The sequence below is a fragment of the Monodon monoceros genome, unplaced genomic scaffold (assembly GCF_005190385.1).
Source record: "Monodon monoceros isolate NGI ecotype Baffin Bay Population unplaced genomic scaffold, NGI_Narwhal_1 Super_Scaffold_11, whole genome shotgun sequence".
NCBI lineage: Eukaryota > Metazoa > Chordata > Mammalia > Artiodactyla > Monodontidae > Monodon > Monodon monoceros.
Window position 1 is genome coordinate 1,959,285 of NW_021703767.1, and position 26,664 is coordinate 1,985,948.

The window sequence follows — 26,664 nt, forward strand, 5'->3', positions numbered from 1 at the left end:
CAAGAAAGTTCTTTAACTTTAGACCCTCAATTTTCACACTCCACAGCAAAAGAATCAAGTTCACAGCAGCAAGTTTCTTCTTAAAATGTGTATTTTCAGAATCATAATGCTTACATTTTAAACAGTCTTAATACAGTGGCTTTAGTCTAACAATATATTACAGAATAATGTGAAAAATGACTTTCATAGTAAACCATGAAAATGGAGTTAATACCTGCAGTATCAAAGTCACCAACTTGTCACCTTTTCCAGCCACAGAATCCCAGCAAACCATCAACAATGCTTTTGGGTCTTACAGCCTGACGTACAGGATGAATGCATTTAGAGAAAGGGGCATTTTCGTGAAAAATCAAATTTTAAAATCACATAGGAGATTTCTTTTAAAGATCACAGTTGACAATAAAACACTTTGATCAGCCTAGTTTGTTCTTTTATAAAAAGTTGTATAAGTTTTCATTTTATGTACACACCTGGAGTGTTTCATTTCATTTTATAACTCAACTTTATTTTAAACACTAAAGAGAAATTGACTAGAAGCCTGTGTGTCTTTTCTCCACTAACCCTTTATGGGATACCCAGCCCCATCAGCTAAGACGAATATGGGAACCCGACCCACTACAGGCTGGGCTGACAATGGGACTGTAGGTAGAAGTCATTTTCAGATTAAATACAATTTCCACATTACAATCAGAAGAGTTATAATTTTTCCAATCATAGGAGACCCTATGAAATTCACCAAAATCATAACTTATTTTCTTTTTCATTTGCTACTATTTACATCTTCCACAGATATTTGTAAAATGGCTGCATATTCTGCTTCTTAGATGCACATTCAGTACCTGGCTTCACAATTGTTTAACAGCTGCTACACCTTTACCAACGAAACCAGCTTAGCTTGTCTCAAACACATAAGCCTTATTTTAAGCAAAACAAAAATCCAATTACCGCCTTTTAGTTAAAAAAAAAAAAAAAAGACGAAGTTTTAGGTGACATTCCTCATTTCTGTTAAAAACAACAACAGAGGCACCCACGTAACTTAGATTGCAAAAGATCTTTTGGGTAATTAGGGGGTAAAAAACAAACCTGCGATAAATTTGACTTCATTCAATTTCCAGACATAAGAAACTACCATAAACATTTTGGATTTCCCCTCCATTTTTTTCTCCTCTAAATATGTAAGTAGTTAGAGAATTTCATCCTGGGATCAGACCCCAGCACAAAAGTCAACCAAAAATCAGGGAAGCGCTGACTCACATTCCCCCTCCAGAAGGTGAGAGGGAACGCTACATTACACACGAAGCAAGGGCGCCTTCCCTGGGCTCCGAGGCTCACCACGTGGATGAGAGGCTTTTCTGACAGAATCAAATATCAAAGATCTCTTCGTTCACAGGGCTTGGTGGATCTGTAGGGCAATCATCAATTTTTACAATAAAACAAACTTACGTAAGAAACCCTAAACTATCATTAGATTCTGAACTTCTAATTTGCCTGTTTATTAGTTTTAAACTGTACATAAGGAAGGCAAATTTCTGAAAAGTTTAATTAAACATACAAGCATTTATCTTCTTTGTACACTTCTCCAATTTCTACAAATGAAAACCATGGGGGGGGGCGGGGATCACCACCTTCATCTGTTAAGCGAGCTGAGACCGCGCACAGAAAGCCGCTGCTCTGCTCTATGTTCACTTTGCCCTGCGCCTTCCTGCCCCACGCCTCCAGCAAGTGGCATATATGCCAGGACAGTGGCAGCTGCTGCAGAAGGCTCCTTCTTCCCTACCGCTCACACGTCTTAGGTTACTCATGAGGCCCCACCCTCTGCTGGACCGGCTACATTCGCATTAATCTGGTCAAGTTCAATTCCAACCACACTTTCCCAGTGAATTAAGAGTTCTCTATTTCTTATGTACAAAAATACATCACTTTGGAGAGCTGGAAAAGGTTTAATACATACAACACTTATTTACAAGCTGTGACTTTCACACCAATAAAAACAAACACATGTTTATTTTGTCCTTGATTTTTGGTGCAACTTAAACATTACATCAGTTAGTTTGTACTTTTAAAAATAATAAATCGACCATATGTACAATTAAATGTACAACCTAGAGCAGAGTAATCCTTTTGCATGGTATGACTGCAATGTAGTGGACAGCAGAGAATAACAGTCCAAGACTTTCATCCTTCCTACAACCAGACTAGAAATACACTGAGAAGACCCCTCTAATCGTCATTTAAATGGAACCTCTTAATTTCTGAGACTTAAGGTGCAAAAGAAAAATATTCATCATACAGTTACATGTAAAGACTAAGTTTAAAGGTGAGAGAAAAACAACGTACTAACCCCCACAGACACTATGACAATGAAAATAAATACATACTTAATTCCATGTGCATATAATACCTAATCCACATCGGGGGAGAAGGGAGAAAGGGTTCCAGAAACATTTACTTCCAAATTATTTCAACACCGAGTTCTTTCTCATGCCCTGGTCTAGTCTTAAAGTACCTTTAAAATGGCTCCAGCTGATGAATGCTCCAGGTCCGCCCAGTTTGACATCCCAAGGCACAGAAGGGGTTTTGTTCTTTCCCCACCGCCCCCCCCAGCGCCATCCCCCTGCCCAGAAAGGGTGTTATTCTAGAAAAGCACAACTAGAGGATCTGAGGTAAAGGACTGTGTTTTACCCCTTAGGAGACATACAAATCCACCTGGTCCAGAAATCGGGCAGCCGTGTGACCAGAAAGGCACACACGTGTCACTAACAAGCCTGCAAGGCCTGCTGCGCGTCTACCTGAAAGAGCCTTGGGCTTCCACAGAGAACCAGCAGATGACAGGCTGCTCAGGTGAGAGCACTAGAAGCTCTTTCCTGAGCAGAGGGTGAGGGAAAAGGCGGGGCTCTGGGCAAACACGGGAGGACAGCAGCACAGGCACGGGGCGATGAGAAAATAACAAGGCATCTTACACCCCAGACAGCACACAAGTAACGATGCAACTCAGCTGACCAGCTGCTGTACACTGAAATTCTCTGATGCGTCCACGGCCAGGCAGAATCACCAAAAGTCTGGTTAGAGCGAGACAGTTACAATCGAGTCAGGATCCCTTCAAGCGTGCGCACATGCGCACGCGCGCACGGCCGGTCTGGGGACTGTGAGCCCTGGGCGTGGTCACGTGACACTGACTTCGAGAACATGGTCGTCTTGGCTGGGGATGACCAGGACCTGCGTGCCCGCGCTGGCGTTGAAGGCCTGGCCGGGGGGCAGCGCCCGGAGCCGGGGCATGGGCAAGCCCTTGTGCTCGCTGCTGGCCACCGAGCGCGTGCTGCCCCTGCTCTGGACGCTGCCGCTGTCCAGCTGGTCGTCCACGTGCTTGTCCACCGAGAGGCTGTCGTTTTCTATCCAGCTATCTGGAAAGCGCACAGGAAGTGAGATGGAGGCCGCCCAGCGCCGCCCTCTCCCCACCCCGGGGAGCCGCCAGCCTCCCGAGTCACCCTTCAGGGCACAAGGATGTCAAAGGCGGCCTCGCCTTTGAAGAGAACGTAGCGCCTGGGTCCTGGGCGGACTGCTCTCCAGACCAGGGCTCAGGACGTGTAGCCCTGAGTAGCGTCTGGCCCTGGACACGGGCTGTCAAGCAGCAAGCCTGTCCCCATGCTGGTCTGCGGCCGCTCCGCACGGAGCTGCCCCGCCCACACGGGCGGTGCCTTCACCGCACAGTCCTTACCAGCATCCAGTTGTGACGAGTGCGCAGAGTGATGGGGCAGGTATTTAAACAGCCTGACGTCGGGGAGGGGCAGGTAACCCGCAAAGAGGGGCATCACCTCCATGTGGACTCTGTGAGTGGCCCGAGCAGCCACAGGCATGGAGATGACCCCGGAACTCTTCCCGCACACTGCCCAATTGCTGCTGTTGTCGACAACTGAAACAAAGAGGGAAAGCACCGTTTTCACCCCAAAAAAGGACCTTCAGTGTTCACACCAAAATAAGAAACATCAACAGTCTCACACTCCACAATGAGAAGTCCAGAACCGGAGCGTATACTCTGTATCTCGATGCCTTGTAACTGCACCTCAAAGTAAAACACATCTGATTTAATAAGGAAGATACAGGTTGGGTGCACAGGGAAAAATCACTTTTTCCTCAAGTTAATAAATGAGCAGTGATTCAATTCTGCATTCAAATCCCCTTGAAAGCGCCGTGTGGTGCTTCAAGAGCACGGTCGCTCCGGCTGCAGAATGGGGGCAGGGCAGGGAAGCTGGCTCCTCTGGGGGTGGGTCTGACCCCAACTCTGCCAAAGAAGCCTCTGATGGGACGGGAAGAAAAGATGCAGGTAAAGCACTTAGTTCCTCTACGCGTACCTCGGAGAGGCTTCCTATATGGCAGGTGCTATTACGAACACTAACTTAAACCACAACTGGGATGTAATTCAGTGCGATTCGAACACCTAACTGAGCAGTCATTCAGAAGTTAAGGAGGACAGGTGTTGCTTGTCCTCGAGCAGCAGGTGACCTTGCACAGAGGTCAGAGCATCCCTGCCATGGGACACAAAGCAAGAGCCCAGGAGCCCATGACTAGACGCTCCACGAGCAAAGAAGGGGTGGCAGAGGGCGAACTTCCCACAGGTGGGGCCGGGGGGCCTTGGAGGATGGGCAGAAGGCAAAGCAGCATCGCGGAGGGGCACACCGGAGCAGTGGTTCTCTGAGCTGGTCCTCAGGGCACCCGTGAGGGCACGTTCCTGCCTTCCTCAGTGTTGACACGCCCTCTGGTGGGAAACGCGAGGGCCTGAGTGTGAGCTGGGGCCCCACGTGCACTCAGAGTCCAGGCATTGTGTTCTTCACCACCACAGACTTGCAGGAAAAGACCGCCAGTTTTAGTTAAGGATGCCCTCATGAAGCAGTCAAAATCAATTTAATTTTATTAATTCAACCCTTTCGTACACATCTCTTTTTCTAACTTTAATTTTGAGATGATTAGAGACTCACAAGAACTTGCAGAATAGTAGAGAGAGGTCCGTGCACCCGTCACCCTGCTTCCTGTAACATGGGAAGTGGGCCTGGACACAGCACAGGCCGCCAGGCCACTGAGCTCGCTGGGGCCTCACCAGCGAGCTCGTCAGCCTCAGGCATCCGGCAGGCGCAGACGCCTGCTTATAAATGAATGGCATGAGCCTGGCACTTCAAAGAAGTTGCCCATGATACAGTTCAAAACTCTGATCAAAAGTTAGCATTTTGGAAAACCTGCCTTTGCCACTGTGAGCTTGGCAGGGTCCTGGCACTCCAAGACTCTCGTGATGGGCCCAGCGTGAGCCTGAGGCCAGCACAAGTTTGTGCCCTGAACAACGAAAGGGGCCGCACAATTCAGGAACCGTGTTTCGCAAATGACGGAGGCGCGGGGCTACAAAATGTGCCCGGGTAAAAGATCCTTCCAAGATGCAAGGCAGATGAAAGGACTGAATGAGACAGCACGAAACGCTCACTCATGTGATTTCAGATTCCACGTTGTAACCAGGCTGTCAAAAACTACCGCTTGTTGAGTTTTGGTGGAGTATCAGAGAACATCCACAGCTATCTGAAGGCTGTTCAGAGAGTGCTGCCTTTACCAATTACAAATCTGTGCGAGACTAGAGTTTCTTCATCTACCTTAACCAGTACGGGACATCACCAGATTGAATGCAGCAGACAGGAAAATTCAGTACCTGCCATGAGCCAGACGTTAAAGAGATTTGAAAGGCTGCAAAACGCCATTCTTCTCGCTCTATTTACTGTTCTGGAAAATAGTTCTTTTTCAAGAGTATTATCAGGTAATGGCTTCCCTATTATTTTAAAATAAGTAAATAAATATTTGCCTCCTTAATTACTTTTAGAGCATTAATGTCCTGACGCCAAAACCTGAGAACCACTACTGAAGAAGCCCAGGCCCAGGAGGAGGGGGGCTGCAAAGGGGTGTCTGGCAGAGACTGGGGAGGGTGGAGGGCCCGGGCATGTCAGGGTCGGGGTGCAGGTGGCGGGTGAGGGGAAAGGGAGTGAAAGGAGGCTGGAGGGAAAGGGCAGGAGCATGACTACAGGACGCCTGGCCTGCTCAGCGATGGGGTCTGGGCTCTGCTCCAGGGGGATGGGCCTGACTCACGGGTAGACAGGACAGGGCAGCTCTAGGCACCACTGTGTGCTCAGCCCTGAGCCCCAAGGCTGTTCGAATGGCTGTTAGGAGAACGACTCCACAGTAACCAGGCTCAACATCCCGTGGGCCCAGGACCATATCATACACTGGAACATTCAAACGTGCTCTTTCCAATACTAGAACGTTCTCTCTTCAGACGAGGAACACTACACTTTGTGGATGGCAGGGATGAGCACAACAGCCAGTGGAAAGCAGCCTCTAGACCCACCTTCGTACATAAGCTTCGTTGAAAAATAGTCCTCACGTTCCATCAGCGCCTCATCCTTGTCCGCGTCCGAGAGGTCCGAGAGCCGCGTGATGGACACCTCCAAGGAGCAGAGCGAGCCTGTCTTACAGAGCTCTGTCCCTGGAGGGGGCGATATCTCCGCTCTCACACTGTATAAGGTCTGGGCGAGAAAGGAGAGAGAAGGGCACAGGAGACATAAGCCATCTGAAGAAATGTTGTTTGGGGCCACCACGGTGCCGCCCGCAGACTCGAGAGAGAACGGACCAGAGGAGGAGCTGTGCGTTCGCTGCCCCTGACCGCTGACTCCCTGTAGAGATGATGCCCTCGGGAAGTGCCACCTCAAGAGCCTTAAGCTCTCTTCCTAACGAGAACGCGTGCAAGCATCTCAGGAGAAGAAAGGTAGGACGGCCCGTGACCCTGCATGGGCCTGTCACCCACAGTCAGGGTCAGATTCTGCTTCAGGAGCCTCCGCCATCCATCGATCCACATTGATTTATCTGCCCAGGCTACTTTAAAGCAGATTCCAGACCTGGCACTTCACCCATATATACTTCAGGATGTGTTACTAAACAGTGCGGACGTTTTCTTAACAAAACACAATGCCATTATCACAACTAGCAAAATTAACAGGAGTTCCTTGGAAAGGTCCATAATGAGCCTTCTCCATAATGCTTCTTTCTCCGTGACCTGTCTGGTAGTCGCACGTGTTCACACTTGCCCACCACCCGGGACAAAGGCCTCAAGCCCGCACAAGGGATCACAGCCCGGGCCCCCCACACGTGGCTGCCCCCCTTCTGAAGGAGAGAACAGCAACACCAAAGGGGCCGATGGAAGAGGCCCTGGCCCGAGAAGCTCACGGCCAGAGCCCGCACGGTCCGCAAGGGCTGCGAGGGCGGCCAGACGAGCGCAACTGTGCTGAGAGCTGGAGAGGCAGCTCCAAGTGACAGAGTGACGAGGTGGCTGCGCTCCTAAGTGTGTGTCCTTGCACACGGCTTCCGGGCTGCTCTCGGGAAGGAGGGGCGGCTGAGCCTAAGTCAGCAGCAAGGGGCCTGCTGACAGCAGCCACGGAGGCTGCGGGTACAGTGCTTAGAAGTAAGCTCCCCAGAAATCAACTCGGCAGATTTTCAACAAGGGTGCCAGGACCATCCAACAGGGAAAGAAGGGTCTTTTCAACGAACGGCATAGGGGCACCACATGGAAAGAATGAATCTGGACCGCCACCTGTCACCATACATAAAGTTACCTCAAAGTAGATCGTAGACTGAAATGTAAAAGCTAAAACTATAAAACTCTTAGAAGAAAACATGGGAGGAAATCTTTTTGAACTTGGGATAAACAATGATTTCTTAGATCCTACACCAAAAGTACAAGAAATAAGAGACTAAGGTTGGACTTCACCAAAATTAAAAACTTTTGTGCTTCAGAGGAAACCATCAAGAAAGTGAAAATACAACCACAGAATGGGAGAAAATATCAGCAGGTCACATGTATGATAAGGGACTGAACATACAGAGAAACACACACAACTCAATAAAAAGACAAGCCTACTAAAAAATGGGAAAAGGATATGAATAGACATCTCTCCAAGAAGACACACAAATGGCCAAAAAGCACAGGAAAGATACTGAACACCATGGGACATCATGAGAGACCAGCTCACGCCCACTGGGATGCCTGTGATCAAGGGGCAGCAAGAACAAGTGTTGGTGTGAGTGTGGAAACTGGAACCCTCACAGGTTGCCCGAGAGAATATAAAGTGATGTTTCTTTAAAAAACAGTTTAACAGCTTCTCAAAAAGTTAAACACAGAGCTACCATATGACCCAGCAACTCCACCGAGGAATTTACCTAAGAGGATGGAACACATACATACACATAAAAGCTTCCACAAGGATTTTCACAGCATTATTATTCATAACAGTCCCAAGGTGGAAACAACCCAGATGTCCAGCCACAGGTAAATGGAAAACAAAATGTGGCCTATCCACACAATGGAATATTATTCACCCACAACAAAGAATGGAGTCCTGAACATGCTGCAAAATGAATGAGCTCTGGAAACATCCTGTCACGTGAAAGCAGCCAGTCTTGAGAGGATCGCACATAACACGACTGCACCTGAACAGGCAAAGCCCAGGCACACTTGCCTCTGGATTGGGGTGGCCCAGGGTGAGAAGAGGAAGGAGAGGGGGTGAGTGTGAACGGGGCACAGGCTTCTTCTTGGGAGGATGAAAAGTGTGCTAAACACGATCATGGTGCCGGTAGCACAGCTCTGTCAACACGCTAACTTCACTGACGTGCACACTCCAAATGGGTGAACTTCATGGTAGAGAAATCAAATCTCAATGAAGCTTTTTAAAAAACGTGGTATCTGGGGACTTGCCTGGTGGCGCAGTGGTTCAGAATCTGCCTGCCAAAACAAGGGACACGGGTTCGAGCCCTGGTCTGGGAAGATCCCACATGCCGTGGAGCAACTAAGCTCATGCGCCCCAACTACTGAGCCTGTGCTCTAGAGCCCGCGAGAGCCACAACTACTGGGCCCACGTGCCTAGAGCCCGCGCTCCGCAGCAAGAAAAGCCGCCGCAATGAGAAGGCCGTGAGCAGCAATGAAGAGTAGCCCCCGCTCGCCGCAACTAGAGAAAGCGCACATGCAGCAACGAAGACCCAGCGCAGCCCAGAAAGAAAGGTGGTGTCTGTATTTCTTATCCTCAGAATACCGGTTTTGAAGACAGCAATCCACCAGGTATTTTTCTCTGGCCTGTAACTAAGCTTGTTCAGTTCGAAAGGAAAATTTTTCCTATGCTCAATTTGAGAAGGAAGCAAGAAAGACAGAAAATAGTGGAAACTGCTAACTAGCGTTAATCGTCTGCAGTAAGGAAACCAGATGAAATGTATGCAGACTCTTTACCACATGAATAATTTAATGTTCAGCTGCTGTGAACAACACAGCAAAAAGGCACCTGTTTGTCCAACAAAACGAGGAACTATGCTAGTGATTATGTTTAACTCTAAGGCTAATAAGGAGAGCTCAAGGAAGCAGGAGGGTCGAAACAAATAGTCTTCTGGTTGGAAGGAGGTGTTGAAAAAATTGCTAACGTCAAGAGCTATACAAACACCTTCTCAAATAAAGTGTTTGACGATCTCAGTCGTAAAGAGAAGAAAAGGGAACACCCCAAAGTTGTGTATCCACATTTTGATTTACCTAACACCAAACCCAATCATCTCAGTACAGAAACAAAACACAACTACTGCCTTTACTCACCTAAGTCTAGGCTGCTTTTAGCTCCACACCTAATGTGCAGGTTAAAGAAAATCTGCTTTAAGTAAGTTTCCACAATACTTTCAGTTTTTCTTCTAAAAAACTAGAGACACAGCAGCTAATGCTCAAGATAAAAGGACTCTAAGAAACGGGTGCAGGACACGACTAAGTCAGCGCTAAGGCAGAGAAAAGGGAGGAGAGGCGGGGTCCTGTCTCTGGAGACGACCGCGCTCAGCGGGAGCCGCGCAGGAGGGCACGAGTGTCAGACCCGCCACCGGACCGGACCTCGGGCTGTAACTAGCCAGTCAGGGCCTCCAGGCCCCAAGTGCTGGCTCTTTTCTGCGACTGGTTGCTTCATTATATTGAAAGCTTTTGTCTGATTTACAGAAGGTAAAGAATATGATGCCTTCTTCCATCTCGCCACCACACAAGCCCACCAGAAAATAAGGCAATACATACCAAAAAATTGTCCACTTGAAATTCATAAGTATAGGGCTTTAAGGAGACAGACAGCCGCTCCTCAGAAGCTGGGGAGAATCCAACGGAGAACCGGCAGTGCAGGGAGGGGGGAGGCTCCTGTGTCCACTTCAGCTCCCAGACAAAGAACACCGCCTGCCTGCTGTGGATGCGCTGCAAGGGAGTCGGCCGTCACTGCCCGCGCACGCGACACAGGCGCTCAGTCCCGGGGGCGCCTCCCGCCAGGGGGGCGAGAGGGTCGGGGGAGGCGGTCCCCCAGGGCCCGCTTCCCCACACGCCGCCTGCACTGCCCCGCCCACCTCCCCAGCACTGCCCTCAGCTGCCCTCGAGGAAGACTGCCTCGAGCTGGTCAAAAGGGTCTCAGCCTTTGTGATTCCATAAGCTCTACAGCACAGGGGATTATTTTAAAAAGCATGAAGAGCAGTTACTAGTATTCAGTATCCCATACATTCCCAAAGTGGGAAATGTCATCAGACAGTTAAAGGGACATCCTTACACCCACGCCAACTACTGTGTATCTGCCACTAAGTGAAGTGAGGAAGGGAGCTGGCACCACCTCGGGCAACAGTCCATACCTATAAGCACAGTGACAGACCCGGGAAGCATTTGAAATGGGTCAAATGCTGGGAAAAACCCTTTGAAAATGCTAAAGATCAGACATCCATTAAGAAAACCTTTGATCTTCTAAACACTCAGCACTGACTGTCTAAAAACACACGCAACCAATGAACAGAAAAAACAGGGCCAGGATTCAGCCAGACAGTGTGAACGTGAACGTGACTCCTTTACAAAGCTACCCCGACACCTGAGAGCCCGTCGCTGGGCAAGGCAGTCATGTACGCGGCAGCCACTGTTTCTGGCGATGACGGCGTCCACGCAATCAGCATGAGACTGATCAGGACAAGCTTGGAATAAACCTGTGTGTGGAGTCTGACAAATGTAAGATTTAATTTTTCTAAAAATACAAATATCAACCTATTTCTTACTCCATGTGCTGTGCCACTCGGCCCACAGCGAACCGCAAACATGCACATCGCAGCAACACAGCTGCATGTCAGCGCGTGCTTCCCACTGACCACCAGCAAGGTCGTTCCCTACACGGAAGGGCTCAGCTGAAGCACACGGTCACTTCCATCAACATCACTACACTCTTGTTCTCCTCTGTGTTCTGCTGAGAGGTTTGTGCTCGGTTCTAAGAAACGGTTACCTGTTCGGATTCTGTGTTCAGCGGTATTAGTTGCAGGTCGGTACTATCACCAGTATCCACAAGATGACTATCTGACAGCTGAAAGTCGAGTTCTGACAAATTCTGGACACACACTTGAACATATTTCCTAAAGGAGAAAAATAATAAGATTTTGCTATTTAAGAACTTTATTAAATACATTTTGGCTGTATTAAGAAGATGTTCTGTAAGGAATCAAAAAAGTGACACAGGAAAATAAGAACCAGTTGTTAACATGTATTTCTACTTTTAATTTCACATGTAAAAGTGTCAGAAAAAAAACAAATCTTTCTATGCAAGCTATCTCTTAGGAAAAATGGGTCTAAGAATACTCTGTTTTGGATACTTTATTACACGACTGTAAGTGATTTTCCTAAACATACAATAGCTTGCAATGAGTCATGGAAGAAGAAGTAACGATTACTCTTCATCTACGGAAGTAACGGTTACTCACTGACAAACAAGGTCAGCACAGAATTCACTTTTATTTCTGTTACACGTAAAGAGGAGTTGTGAAAAGCCAGGCTCGAATAAAGCAGCCCAGGCTCTCTGTAGAGCTGCTGGCGTTTTTAACCACACACTGCGTAGCCACACACTGCGCAGCCACACACTGCGTCTCCTGACGCGGGGACAGGTGAAGCACAGGATGGCACCTGCAGACTTCCTCGTCCAAAAACTGAATCTGAACCTAGTCAAGCCTCTAAAGCAGCAGATCTCAACTGGGGACAATGTCTGGGGCCATCTGTGGCTCACACTAAGGGTACGGAGGGCAAGGAGTGCCCCTGGCAGCAAGCGGGGGGCCAGGGGTGCTGCCAAACAGCCACAACACAGGGACCTGACCGAGCGTCGGGAGTGCTGAGACTGCAAGCCCCCCTCTAGAGGTGACAGACAGCAGCTGACAGGGAGCTACTTACACAGACCCCCGAGGACGTGACCAGGGGAATCCAGAATGGCAACTGACCCAAGTCTGGCAACGGGCCAATGGCTTGAAAACGGGGGGAGAAGGGATGAGACGGGATCTCAGAAACAGAGGGGACTGTGTTTGAATCCCACATCCTACAAACCAAATCTGAGTATGGGCTGGGCGCTATAGGACCCAGGGAATTACTGCGAATTTTAACAGGTGGACAGTGGCATCATGGCCATGAGAAAACATGCATCACCAAACATGCTCAGCATCACCAAAGCCAAGCTCTGAACAGTAGGGCCTGCAGGTAGGGGAGCCTGGGAAAGGGGCCTGAGGTCCTTTACCGTGTCCCGGATGACAGCAGGGAGTGCGTGGTCCTGAAGGGCATGCTGAACGTCAGCGAGATGATGGTGGAGTAGATGGACCACGGGCAATCGATGGACACCTGAGGAGAGACGGGGGACAGGCGTTCAGACCCCTCATCACACGGGACAGGCACCGCCACCACCATCCATCCAGATCTGTGGTGGCTGCCCATTTCCTAGACATTTGATGTCTTTACCATTTCTTATCCAGAGAGATAAACCCCATTAAACATATACACAAACAAAGGAGAGATAAATGAGCCATCGGCACAGTATCAACCGCTCTGAGCAGACGCCGCAGCCCGCAGCGCAGACCCTACCCCGTTATTCTCATGGGCGTGTGGCCACAACGCCACATGTGTTTTTAATGTGCAGGAGGTTATGACAAAGTGCTTTCAGTCACTCACGTGCAGATGACACTAACCAATCATTAACTATTACAAATCAAGTGAATCACCCAAACTCTTAATCCACAAGACACTGAATACAGAACTGCAAACCAATTTGGGGCTGTCGTGTGGACCAATAAGCTATTAACTTCCTTAAGGGCAGAAACCAGTTCCCAAGCTTGTATTTTATTTCCCCCCACAAAGGAATGTACTGAGTACAGAACGTGCGCTTATTGTTGTAAGTAGCATCTTTGCCTCCTGAACTCTGTATCAGATAAGGAGGGAAGAAATTTCAAGGACTGAAAATTAAGACATTCTTTTTGAGATCCTGCCTTGCCTGGTATTCTATGCCATAATCCCTTTGAAATGACTGCTTCGATTAGCCTCTTATCCTACTGCTTTTGTGCATTCACTTCTTTTTTAAAAATTGTTCAATTTATTTAAACTAAAAAACAAAAACAAAATAAAAAAACAATTCATCCATTTCTCTCAACCCTTACTCCACGCCTCACACAGCCACCAAATGTCCTTATCTAGGAGCTTGGTCTTTATTTTTACTTTTTTAGATTCCACATATAAGTTAGATCACATGGTATCTGTCTTTGTCTTCTTTCACTTAGCATGATGCCCTCTAGATCCATCCACGTTGTCGCAAATGACAAGACTTATTCTTCTTTATGGCTGAATAATATTCCTCTGTGTGTGTGTGTGTGTGTGTGTGTGTGTGTGTGTGTGTGTACTCATCTTTATTCATTCATCCATGGTGGATGCTTAGGTTGTTTCTATATCTTGGCTATTATACATAATGCTGCAATGAACACGGGGGTGCAGGTATCTTTTTGAGTTAGTGTTTTTGTTTTCTTCAGAAAAATACCCAGAAGTAGAATTGCTAAATTGTATGATAGACCTATTTTTAATTTTTTGAGGAACTTCCACACTGTTTTCTACAGTGGCTGCACCACTTTACATCCCCACCAATAATACATGAGGGTTCCCTTTCTGCCGACACTTATCATTTGTTGTCTTTTTGATAACAGCCATTCTGACAGGTGTGAGATGATGATCTCATTGTGGTTTTGATTACATTTCCCTGATGATTAAGTGATGTTGAGCATCTTTTCATGTACCTGTTGGCCTTCTGTATATCTTCTTTGGAAAAATGTCTGTTCAGATCTTCTGCACATTTTTTAATTGGATTGCTTGTTTTTTTTGCTATTGAGTTATATGAGTTCTTTATACATTTTGTTTATTAGCCACTTATCAGACATATGATTTGGAAATATTTCTTCCATTCAGTAGGCTGCCTTTTCATTTTGTCAATAGTTTCTTTGCTGTGTAGAAGCTTTTTAGTTTGACGGAGTCCCAGCTGTTTATTTTTGCTTTTATTGCTTTTGCTTTTGGTGTCAGATTGAAAAAATCAACATCAAGGCCCATGTCAAGAACTTACTACCTGTGTTTTCTTCTAGGAGTTTTATGGTTTCAGGTCTTACTTTCAAGTCTTTAATCCATTTTTAGTTCATTTATGTGTACAGTGTAAAGTCCAGTTTCATTCCTTTCTATGTGACTCTCCAGTTTTCCCAACACCTTTACTGAATGTCCTTTCCTCATTATACATTCTTGGATCCTTCATCATAAATTAATTGACCATATATGTGTAGATTTATTTCTGGGCTCTCTATTCTGGTCCATCGATCTATGTGTCTGTTTTCATGCCAGTACCACACTGTTTTAATTACTATAGGTTTGTAATATATTAACAGTTTGAAATCAGGGAGCATAATACCTCCAGCTTTGTACTTCTTTGTCAGGATTGCTTTGGGGACTTCCCTGGTGGCGCAGTGGTTAAGAATCCGCGTGCCAATGCAGGGGACACAGGTTCAATCCCTGGTCTGGGAAGATCCCACATACTGCGGAGCAACTAAGCCTGTGTGCCACAACTACTAAGCCTGTGCTCTAGGGCCCGCACGCCACAGCTACTGAAGCCCGCACGCCCTAGAGCCTGCGTGCCACCACTACTGAGGCCCACGCGCTCTAGGACCCGCGTGCCACAACGACTGAGCCTGTGCTCCACAACAAGAGAAGCCACCGCAATGAGAAGCCCGTTCACTGCAACAAAGAGTAGGCCCCACTCACCACAACTAGACAAAGCCCACGGGCAGCAACAAAGACCCAACGCAGTCAAAAAAAAAAAATAAGATTGCTCTGGCTATTTGGGGTCTTCTGTGGTTCCACATAAACTTTAGGATTGTTTCTTCTATTTCTGTGAAAAATCCCATTGGAATTTTGATAGGGATTGCACTGAATCTGCAGACTGCCTTGGGTAGTATGGACATTTTACAATATTAATTCTTCCAACCCATGAGCATAGACTATCTTTCCATTTATTTATGTCTTCTATTTCTTTCGTTAATGTCTTCTGAGTTTCAATAAACAAGTCTTTTACCTTCAGGGTTAAATTTATTCCTAGGTATTTTATTTTTTGATGCAATTGAAAATGGGATTGTTTTCCAAATTTCTCTTTCTGACAGTTCATTGTTAGTGTAAAGAAATGCAACAGATTCTTGTGTACTGGTTTTGTATCCTGTAACTTTACTGAATTTGCTTACTAGTCCTAACAGTTTTTTGTGTTGGAGTCTTTAGATTTTTCTCTATATAATATCATATCATCTTCAAATAGTGACAGTTTTACTTCTTCCTTTCCAATTTGGATGACTTTTATTTATTTTTATTGCCTAATTGCTCTAAGACTTCCAATACTATGTTAAATAAAAGTGGTGGGCATCCTTGTCTTATTCCTGATCTCAGAAGAAAAGCTTTCAGCTTTTCACCATTGATCACAATGTTGGCTGTGGGCTTGCCATATATGGCCTTTATTATGTTGAGGAACATTCCCTCTGTTCTGGCTTTGTTGAGAATCTTTATCATAAATGGATGTTGAATTTTGTCAAATGCTCTGTCTGCACCTATTGACAAGATCACATGATTTTTAATCCTTCATTCTGTTAATGTAGTGTATCACATTATTTTGTGGATGTTGAACCATCCTTGCAATCCTGGAGTAAATCCCACTTGATCATGGTGTATAATCCTTTTCATGTTTTGTTGAATTTGGTTTGCTAATATTTTGTTGAGGATTTTTGTACCTATGTTTATCAGAGACACTGGCCTGTAATTTTCTTTTCTTGTGGCATCCTTGTCTGGTTTTGGTATCTGGGTAATGCAGGCCTGTAAAACAAGTTTGGGAGAGTTCCTTCCTCTTCTATTTTTTGGAAGAGGTTGAGAAGGACTGGTATTAACTCTCTGAATGTTTGGTAGAATCACCAGCGAAGCCATCTGGTCCTGGATTTTTGTTAGTTGGGAGGTTTTTTGAAAACTGATTCAATGTCCTTACTAGTAATCAGTCTGTTCAGATTTTCTATTTCGTCATGACTCAGCCTTGGTAGGTTGTATGTTTCTAGGAATTTATCCATTTCTTCCAGGTCATCCAATTTATTGGCATGTAATTGTTCATAGTACTAGTCTCTTACGACACTTTGTATTTCTGTGGTGTCACTTGTAACATCTCTTTCATTTCTGATTTTGGGTCCTCTTTTTTTCTTGGTGAGTCTAGCTAAAGGTTTGTCAATTTTACCTTTTCAAAGAACCAGCTCTTAGTTTCACTGATCTTTTCTATTATCTTTTTAGTCTCTATTTCATTTGTTTCTCCTCTGATCGTGTTATTTCCTTCCTTCCACTAACTTTGAGCTTTGTTCTTTTTCTAGTTCCTTGAGGTATAAAATTAGGTTGTTTATTTGAGACATTTCTTGTTTCTTGAGGAGGGCATTTATTGCTATGAACTTCCCTCTGAGAACTGCTTTCACTGCATCCCATAAATTTTGATATGTTACATTTCCATGTTCATTTGTTTCAAGGTAGATTTTTATTTCTCTTCTGGTTTCTTCTTTGACCCACTGGTTCTTCAACAACATGTTGTTTAATCCCCACATATTTGTGCAGTTTGCAGTTTTCTTCATGTAATTAATTTCCAGTTTCATACCTTTGTGGTTGGAAAAGATGCTTGATATGATTTCAATCCTCTTAAGTTTATTAAGACTTGTTTTGCAGCCTAACGTATGATCTATCTTGAAAAATATTCCATGTGTACTTGAGAAGAATCTGTATTGTTGTTTTTGGACGGTATATTCTGTAAATGTCTGTTAAATCCTCTAGTTTAACATATTTAAGGCCTATGTGTCCTTATTCATTTTCTGTCTGGAGGTTCTATCCATTTATGTAAGTGGAGTATTAAAGCCCGTACTATTATTACACTGCTATTCTCCCTTTAGATACGTTAATATTTGCTTTGTATTTTAGGTGCTCCTATGTTGGGTGCATAAATACTTATGAACATTGTATTTTCTTATTGGATTGACCCCTTTATCATTACATAACACCCATCTTTGTCTCTTACTACCGTCTCTGATTTAAAGTCTATTTTGTCTGATATAAGTGTAGCTACTCCAGCTTTTTTCCATTTCTATTTGCATGGAATACCTTTTTCCATCCCTTTACTTTCGGTTTGTGTGTCCTTACATCTAAACTGAGTCTCTTGTAGGCAGCTTATAGATGGGTCTTGATTTTTTAATCCATTCAGTCACTTTGTCTTTTGAGTGGAAAATTTAGCCATTTACATTTAAAGTAATTATTGATAGGTGTACGCTTATTGTCATTTTCTTAATTGTTTTCTGGCTGTTTTTAAAGTTCCCCTCTGTTCCTATCTCCTTCTCTTGCTCTCTTCCTTGTGCTTTGATGACTTTCTTTAGTGGTATGTTTATATTCCTTTATCTTTTGTGTATTTACTATAGGTTTTGCTTTGTGGTTACCATGAGGTTTATATGTAGTAACTTACATCTGTAACAGCCTATTTTAAGTTGATAACAACTTAAGTTTGATCCCATTCTAAAACTCCGCATTGTAACTCCCCCCTCCAACACTTTGTTTTTGAGATGTCACATTTTACATCTTTTTATCTTGTGTATCCCTTAACTAATTACTGTAATCACAGCTATTTTTACTGCTTTTTTTCACCTTCATACCAGCTTTATAAGTGATTCATCCACTACATTTATCAAATAGTTACCTTTCCAATGAGATTTATTCTTTCATGTGTTTCTGTTACTAATTAGCACAGTTTCTTTTCATCTTAACTAAGTCTCTAACATTTCTTGTAGGGCTGGCTTAGTGGTGATAAACTTTAGTTTTTACTTGTCTAGGAAACTCTTTATCTTTCCTTCAATTCTGAAGGATAACTTTGCCACACAGAGTATTCTTGGTTGCAAGTTGTTTGTCCGCCACCCGCTCCCCCAGCAAGTTTAATACACTGTGCCACTCCCTTCTGGCCTGCAAAGTTTCTGCTGAAAACCTGCTGATAGTTTTATGGGGTTCTCTTGCACATAACAGATTCTTTCCTTGTCTTTAACTTTTGACATTTTACCTATAATGTGTCTTTCTGTGAGTCTCTTTGGGTTCATCTTGTTTGAAACTCTCTGGGCTTCCTGGATCTGAATGTCTCTTTCCTTCCCCAGGGTAGGGAAGTTTTTAGCCATTATTTCCTCAAATAAAATTTCTGCCCCTTTCGCTGTCTCTCTTCTCCTTCTGGGACCCCTATGATGTGAATGTCTGTCTGTTTGATGTTGTCCCATAAGTCCCTTAGGCCATCTTCCATTGTTTCCAATCTTTTCTCCACTCTGATTGGACAAATCCCCCTGCTCTGTCTTCGAGTTGACTGGTTCTTTCTTTGCTTCATCTAGTCTGCTGCTGAAGCCCTCTAGTGTATCTTTCAGTTCGGTTACTGTGCTCTTCAGCTCTGAGACTTCTATTTGGTACTTTCTTATACGTTTCTATCTCTTTGTTGAAGTTCTCACTCTTTTCCTCCATTCTTCTCCCCAGTTCGATGAGCATCTTTATGAACATTACTTTGAATTCTTTACCAGGTAAATTACTTATCTCTGTTTCATTAAGGTTATTTCCTAAGGTTTTATCTTGTTCTTTCATTTTGGAACATACTCCTCTGTTTCTTCATTTTGCTGGTCTGTGTCACTTTCTGTACAGTAGATAAAATGACCACCTCTCCCAGTCTTGAAGGAGTGGCCTCATGTAGGAGATAAACCTTGTTCAACTCTGCCCCAGCTCTTGGCTGTCTCTCAAACCTTTGTGCTTGTCCAAGCAGCCTATTGTATTTCTAGTGGCTCCCAGGAGTTGAGGGTGTGCCAAGACCTGTCAGTGTCCCAAAGGGGAGGGTCTCAGCAACTACCTTCAGGCTGTTTGGAAGCCAGACCCTCAGGCAGCAGCTTTTAACAGTATGCAAAAAATACAGTCCCATGGGACCACAAGCACACACTTCTGCCCTTGGGTTGTCCAAAAGCCCTCGGAAATGATATCTGTATTATAAGACATGGACAAACTCAGAAAAAGCATGATGCTAGTGACTGGTTCTGTGAGCTGACGGACTGTGGATTCAGGATCAAAGTCATGGATCTCTCAAATAACTGTCAATAAATACCAGCACCAAAGCATAAAATCTTAGCACTTCTTCCTTGCTAAGTATGATGTGATGTTTCAGGGAACAGAAAGTAAAGCACACCAAGACACAGAACTCCCTCTAGCCTAATCACTAGGACAAATGGACCACAGAGGCAAAGTCACTGCCCTCTAAGCAAAAACTGTATCTCTTACAATAAACCGTCCTTCCTCGAGTTGGGACAGAAAAGTTAAGAGCTTGTCTTTGTCTTTGCAAGATGCACCCCTCATCTAAGAAGGGGTGATTCACAGCCATAAATGCTAAACCCAACCCGAGCTTGTGGTACAGGGACTGGAAACCTGCCACCCCAACAGAAGTCATCTTGTATGTACTGTCTTTCAAAGCAAGTGGGACACGCAGAGGCTGCCCACAGCGCTGCATCGTCCCAGCCCCTCCTTACTTTGTGGTCCATGGTAGCCATGCAGTGGCCACCTTTTTGTGTGTCCTTATGCTTCCCATGGGGCTCTGTCATCCCCAGCACGGTGCTCTCCCCTCCAGTTGCTGGAGCTGAAGGTAAAGAGAGAACTTCCAGTTCAAATTCGATCATGTGGTATGCAGGCGCAGCCGGCAGGCTGATGCTCGTGACCTTGTCAGATGACTGAACCCGGAGCGCAGCGTCAGAAGCCTTTTCTAGGGAAGACAGGAAAAGCCGCCTGTGACACAGTTCCCTGTGTCCTGGCTCCCTCCCCTCCAGCGGGCGATGGGCCCATGAAGTTCCAGCCCAGCTCCTGCTGCTCATACACACACGGAAGAGTGTAACTGGGAAGGATCGCAGAGGGAGGGAGACAGGAAACTCAGGAGCAAACCCCCGAAGACAGAGCAGCACTGCACGAAGGCTGTGCAGCTGAGCTCGGCTCAGAGAACCGTCACCGTGCTCAGTCTGAAGGCAGAAAGGAGACACTTCGCACAGCCCACCCGAGACCGCAGGTGTCCCAACAGGACATGCTCCCACTCCAACCCACCGCCAGACCAACTCCCACTGAGAAAGAGAGCTGCATCCTCCCCTCTCCAGACCTCGTGGCTGGGGACTGTGGGAGATGGGACTGTTTTAGGGCTTCCAACCAGTGTCTTAAAAGGCTCATTTGCTTTTTCTTTCTGCTGAGGAAAGTCGAAGAGGATGGAAGGAGGCCGGAGGCCAGCAGGGCATCGCCGTGGAGCGTGAGCCCAGGCAGTAACGCTGCATCACGAGACCACAGCGAGGTCAGCACCACCGGCCACTGAGCGCGTGCACAGCTCTAAGTCTATTCCCCTCCAAGGTAACGCCCCACCTAGGGGAAGGGTTACAATCCACCTACAGGTGGAACATGGCCATGAAAGAGCTGCAAGGAGAAGCGGGCCTCAGACGCCACCTGAGGAAGGCAGGGATGACAGGCTCCTTATATCCTCACAGTGCATGACAACGCCAAGAATCCACCTTCGCCAGGTGACTGCTGCCTTACCTCTCATGTTGGAGTAGATCACTGCTCTGTTCTCTTCATGACCCAGGATAAGCATGGCTTCTACATTGCTGAGCTGAAGGCTGTCCCCGTTTTTTACTGTATAATGGCCAGTAGTGACAGTGAACTTGACCTTCTGAGGAATACCAGCCAAAAGGCTATCTAAAGGGAAGAAGACAGCAATAAGCATCACTGCCAACCAAGAGCGCCAATGGAAGGCCTACCGTGAGTTAAAGAGCGCTGCTTCTGCTGCTAGAGGCGACCTGTTCACTGCACACACTCCATAAGGTCGCCCACTGTCCACCCTCAGCGCTCACCTCAGTTACGCAGTCTGCAGCGTTGAGGGGTCCTCGCTAGGCACAAGAGAATCTGAGAGCCTCAGGGACCTTATCACCACTTCAGTTTAGAGAGTTAGCGATTGTGGTGGCAACCGTGTCTACGAGGGTCTCAAAACCTACCCGCTAGCCAGTTATTGAGAGAAACTCAGATAACGACACTAAAGAAAAACGTAATGAAACCGCATGTGCTGCTGCTATTCAGATTTCCCTCTGGCCTTTCCAGATCTCTGGTTCACAGCAGCTCGACAGAAGATACGGTACACTTTCTCCTGGATAGAAATGGGGGGCGGGAACGGGCTGAGGTTTCCTAAGAATCGGCTCCAGGGAAGGCAGAAGGAAGAAGGCAAAAGACAAGACACAAGGAGGAGGAATAACAGAGAAGAGAGAGAGAGGGAGGAGAGGCAGGAGGTGAGAAAGGGAGTGTGGGCTGGGGCAGGGCGGGGGCGTGAGCCAGCACCTCCCAGGCTCTCCCAGCTGCAGGGCTCAGCCTTTCTCACAAAAGGTAAAAAACTACAAATAGAACTACCATATAACCCAGCAATCCCACTACTGGGCATATACCCTGAGAAAACCATAATTCAAAAAGAGTCATGTACCAAAATGTTCACTGTAGCTCTATTTACAATAGCCAGGAGATGGAAACAAGCTAAGTGCCCATCATCGCATGAATGGATAAAGAAGATGTGGCACATATATACAATGGAATATTACTCAGCCATAAAAAGAAACGAAATTGAGCTATTTGTAATGAGGTGGATAGACCTAGAGTCTGTCATACAGAGTGAAGTAAGTCAGAAAGAGAAAGACAAATACCGTATGCTAACACATATATATGGAATTTAAGGGAAAAAAATGTCATGAAGAACCTAGGGGTAAGACGGGGATAAAGACACAGACCTACTAGAGAATGGACTTGAGGATATGGGGAGGGGGAAGGGTAAGCTGTGACAAAGCGAGAGAGAGGCATGGACATATATACACTACCAAACGTAAGGTAGATAGCTAGTGGGAAGCAGCCGCATAGCACAGGGAGATCAGCTCGGTGCTTTGTGACCACCTAGAGGGGTGGGATAGGGAGGGTGGGAGGGAGGGAGATGCAAGAGGGAAGAGATATGGGAACATACGTATATGTATAACTGGTTCACTTTGTTATAAAGCAGAAACTAACACACCATTGTAAAGCAATTATACCCCAATAAAGATGTTAAAAAAAAAAAAAAAAAGGTTCTCTGAGGGAAGAACCACTGAGAGACTGCTGTGTTCCGCACCTGAGGGCCTTTCCAGGTAGCCGGGGAGAAGCTTAAAAGCATAGAAATAGGTAGTTTAGAGAGATTAGATAGAGAAAACGCTTTCCTTGATTTTTTTTCCTCAAATGGAAGCAGCAAGCGAATAAATCCATTGTTTCTAGCCTAAACCACAGCGACACTCACTCCTTAGTGTTTTACTGAAGTGCCATGTGGTCTTCAATAATTTGTTTACACCAACTCCTCCTAATGGTAGGACTTAACAAAAAGGAGAGCAGCACTGAATTTCCCAAATGCCATGCCCGGGGGTCAAGGTTAATCAACACTTTCAAAGGAAAAGCCTTTTGATCTGAGCACAGACCCTAACTAATCTAGCATCCGGCCTCTGAAATGGAAGTCTAAGCAGGAAATTGCATTTACTTATGAAATTCTCTGCAGTAGACATCAGCTGAGATTTAGCTCCTTTTTCTCAGCTAATGTTTAGTAAACATGAAAGTAGCAATTACAGAAAAGCAAATATTCAGATGAACAAAAGAGCCAGAGTCAGTTCCCAGGCAAAATCGCCACGATGCTCCCCAAAGTGTCTCTTACAGAGGGACACAGCTACAGAGGGCCGCAAGCGTGACGCTGCAGAGAGCCCTCCTTCCACGTGCTCCCTTAAAGGAGCCAAGTGCAGCGCAGAACCCCCGCAGAGCCCCCGCGGCCCACTCACCGGCCAGCGGCTCCACGTGCAGCTGCGGCTCCTGCGAATACACATCATACTGCACCAGCGGGTAGATGTGAGGAAGGACGAACCACACCGGGCCCACCGAGGCGCACAGCTGCCGCAGCGTGTAGGTTCCCGGCTCCTTGGCCTGGGGGCAAAACCGAGCATTCGCACAGCCGTCCCGTTCCTGCAGTGACGAGCTTCTCAAGGAGAAGCTGAGCCATAATCTCTGAAGTGACCGTTCTTCTCACCCTCTTTATCCTGCTGCTCTGTGCTAACACGTCTACACGCGGGCTGTTCAAAAGATCCCTCAGCATCTCTCAGTCGAGGACTTTCTGAGTAACTGATGCTTAAGTTTGACTTTACGCTTAATAACGCATTCTCAATTTAATAAGCTTTATCTGTGGCTTTCTCTTTGCAAAAGGTATTTAATGGAGGCAGGGAGCATGAAATCTAAGACCTGCTCTAAGACTAGACTAAAAACACACGTGGCAAATAGCTGTACTTTCCACTGGCCTCTTGGGTCAGCGGAGCTAACAGAAGCCTCTGCACGGGAGGAAGGTCTGTATCAGAGCGGGCCAGAGACAACTGTTTTGACATCCATCCGTGCAGCCACAAAAGGAGAAGAGAGCTTAACATGAAAGCGCCATCTTCTCTGAAACTTCCTCCTTTTAGCAAATGAGGGTGTTTTCTAGTACAAAGGGAAAAAGTCTAACTAAATCCAGTGAGAACACAAATAATTGCCCATGTCAAGAACTTCATTCAAAATTTATCAACTGCCTTACAACTATATAAGTACAAAAGGTTTTTTCAAAACATCAGTCTGTTTTTCTTTAAGGATAAAAATCAAAGCCAGGTTAACAGGACAGAGACGTCTACTGGATTCCCAGCTTCTTCAGAGGGTTCCTGCGCGTGCCACCCGCTCCGGCCCCCCCTGAAGAAAACTACCCGCCCAACACACACCTGCGTCCTGAACGTGATTGCGTTGGGCCCCGGCTCCAGGGTCACGGCGGTGCACTTCAGCACGTGGGCCCCAGCCTCCAGGGCGGCACCCGAGGGCGCTTCCAGGGACGCGCCACTCTCCTGCTTCCTTAGGAGCACGTGGACATTTTTGCAGATAATCCCTGTTGTGTGCAAGGAATTGTCGGAAGGACTTCTCTCAAACATCTCGCAGAGCTCCAGCGCGGGCAGGCTGTTCTGGGATGTGGGGAAAGGCGAGGTCTCTGCCGGGAAGCTGACAATCCCGTTGGCCGTCTTGTGCTTGGTGAGCCACTCGGCAGTCTTCCGGTAGTTGTTTTTCTCGATGCTGAAGTGGACGTTGATGGCAATCTGCTCCGCGTGGACAGGCACAGGCATCTGACTGCACACGGTTATCTCCACAGACAAGACACCACCCACATGGACCACAGCATTGGAAGGGGTAAAATGGAGATCTCTCAGTTGTGCAAAAGAATGCATAGGGAGTACTATTTTGTGACCTGTAAATACACAGTACCATGTTTTACTTCCTAAGTCACACTTCCAGATGCTATAGAGACTGCAGGACTGGGCCACCATCAGGCCCGCGGGAAGCAATAACGTGCAAAAGAGATGGTTCAGACCCTCCCAACCTTGTGCCATCTTCACACACCAAAGAGTTATTTTGTCAAAAAGAGAACAGAAACACATGCCTAGATAACTCCTGGAAATCATAAGACCTGAAGAAATTAAGGTTTCTAACTCCTGTTTTGGCAAACCCAAGAGAAATACAGGTCAACTAACTCCTCAATTTCAAAACAAGATTTGTAAAGTCCAATTCCTAGAGCTGTTTCAGGGGATTCCACCACCTTCCCACGCACAGAAAGGTTCTCCAGTAAAGATGCCCAAACCGCCCTGTACATCTGGAAATGAACCCAGGTGTGTGCCACCCTGTGAGGCCAGCCAGTGAAGTGAGAAGCCAGGAGGGCAGCAGGTCCCCAGCCCCAGAGGCACCGTCAGGGAAGAACCCACTGCATCCTCCAACTACCTTTCCACAAGCACTGGTGTGTCTAGAACATCCACAAGGCCACTGGACTGACCGGTAAGGGAGACGGTGCCGAGACTGATGCCATAAAATCACAAGAAAACAGGGACAATCACGGAGTATTTTCTTCACAGAGACGCCACGGAAAGCTGGCAGGAAAAGCGTTAACTGCACAGTCTCACGCATGTGCCACACACAGCAGATTCGGCACACAGCTCTACAATGACCAGTCTGGGCACATTAAAGGCTCTAAAACACAAATCAGTACCACGCTGCCCCTGAGAAACCCATGCAGATGGCTTGATGTGTGTGACGCGCACCCCAGCAGGCAACGACCACAGCAACCCAAAGCCAAAACCTCTGGAAACACTGGCTTTCAAGCAGTTAGCAACCGCTATGGACTGAATGCGGTCCCGCCAAAATTCTTAAGTGGAAGCCCTACCCCCCAGTGGGCCCTCTGGGAGACAGTTAGGGTTTGATGAGGTCATGAGGGATGCATGCCCTTGTAGGAGGATGCACCAGACAGCCCTCTCCACCTCTCCCCCCATCTCCCTTCCCGCCCCCTTCCTCCCTCCCTCTCTCTGAGTCTCTCCATTTCTCCCCCATCTCTCCCCGCACCTCCCTTCCTGCTCCCTCCCTCTCTCTGAGTCTCTCTCTCCACCTCCCTTCCACGCCACCCCCGCCCCTTGCCTTGAAGGGACAAGCCAGGAAGAGGGGCCTCATCAGAAAGCCACCCTGCTGGCATCCTGACGTCAGATGTCAGCCTCCAGAACTGTGAGAAAATAAACACCCGTGTTGAAGCGTCCAGTCTGCGGCATTTTGTTATGGCAGCTCGAGCTGACTAAGACGGTGACTATTTTAAATACTCTTCTTGATAAACTGAACACGAGAAGCTAAATATTACAATAAAGTTAATCTTACTACGTGGCAATTCTTAAAGTATATTTGCCAAAACATTTAGCCTGAACCTAAGACTTTGAGATCTACCTTGCTGTTGGACATTCCCATAAGGAAATACTCAAGAAACTTCAGATGGTGAGACAGTCTATGAGACAAGTGGCTCGATGTCTTTAAAAAGTCAGTGCCTTACAACCCTGTTGTCAAACAACCGCTGAAGGGATGAACACAGTGTGGTCCATCCATACCATGGAATATTACTCAGTCACAAAAAGGAATGAAATGCTGACACGCTACAACATAGTTGAGTCCTGAAAACATTGTGCTGAGTGAAATAAGCCGGTCACAACAAAACACATGTTGCATGATTCCATTTACATGAAACACCCAGAACACGCATCTTCAGAGACAGGAAGTGGGTCAGTGGTTCCCGGGGACTCGGGGTAGGAAGTGGATCAGTGGTTCCC

At 46.5% G+C, this 26,664-nt stretch overlaps 1 protein-coding gene across 9 annotated transcripts in view; it reads right to left on the reverse strand.

Annotated features, from left to right (window-relative positions):
• Positions 1-824: 824 nt before the first annotated feature.
• TRAPPC10 (trafficking protein particle complex 10) overlaps positions 825-26,664 on the reverse strand; it is a 91,035-nt gene continuing 65,195 nt past the window's right edge. For 5 of the 9 annotated variants that reach the window (XM_029213835.1, XM_029213837.1, XM_029213840.1 and 2 more), the window contains 10 exons: positions 24,262-24,776; positions 23,305-23,446; positions 21,014-21,172; positions 19,975-20,204; positions 12,606-12,706; positions 11,337-11,463; positions 10,112-10,282; positions 6,377-6,554; positions 3,716-3,910; positions 3,139-3,401 (listed from right to left, as the gene is read on the reverse strand). In XM_029213835.1, the coding sequence (XP_029069668.1) occupies positions 3,163-3,401; positions 3,716-3,910; positions 6,377-6,554; positions 10,112-10,282; positions 11,337-11,463; positions 12,606-12,706; positions 19,975-20,204; positions 21,014-21,172; positions 23,305-23,446; positions 24,262-24,776 (2,057 nt within the window). In that variant the 3' untranslated portion in view covers positions 3,139-3,162. Of the gene's footprint in view, positions 3,402-3,715; positions 3,911-6,376; positions 6,555-10,111; positions 11,060-11,336; positions 11,464-12,605; positions 12,707-19,974; positions 20,205-21,013; positions 21,173-23,304; positions 23,447-24,261; positions 24,777-26,664 lie in introns of those variants that run through there. The other 4 variants (XM_029213834.1, XM_029213836.1, XR_003792276.1 and 1 more) reach the window with 4 other exon arrangements.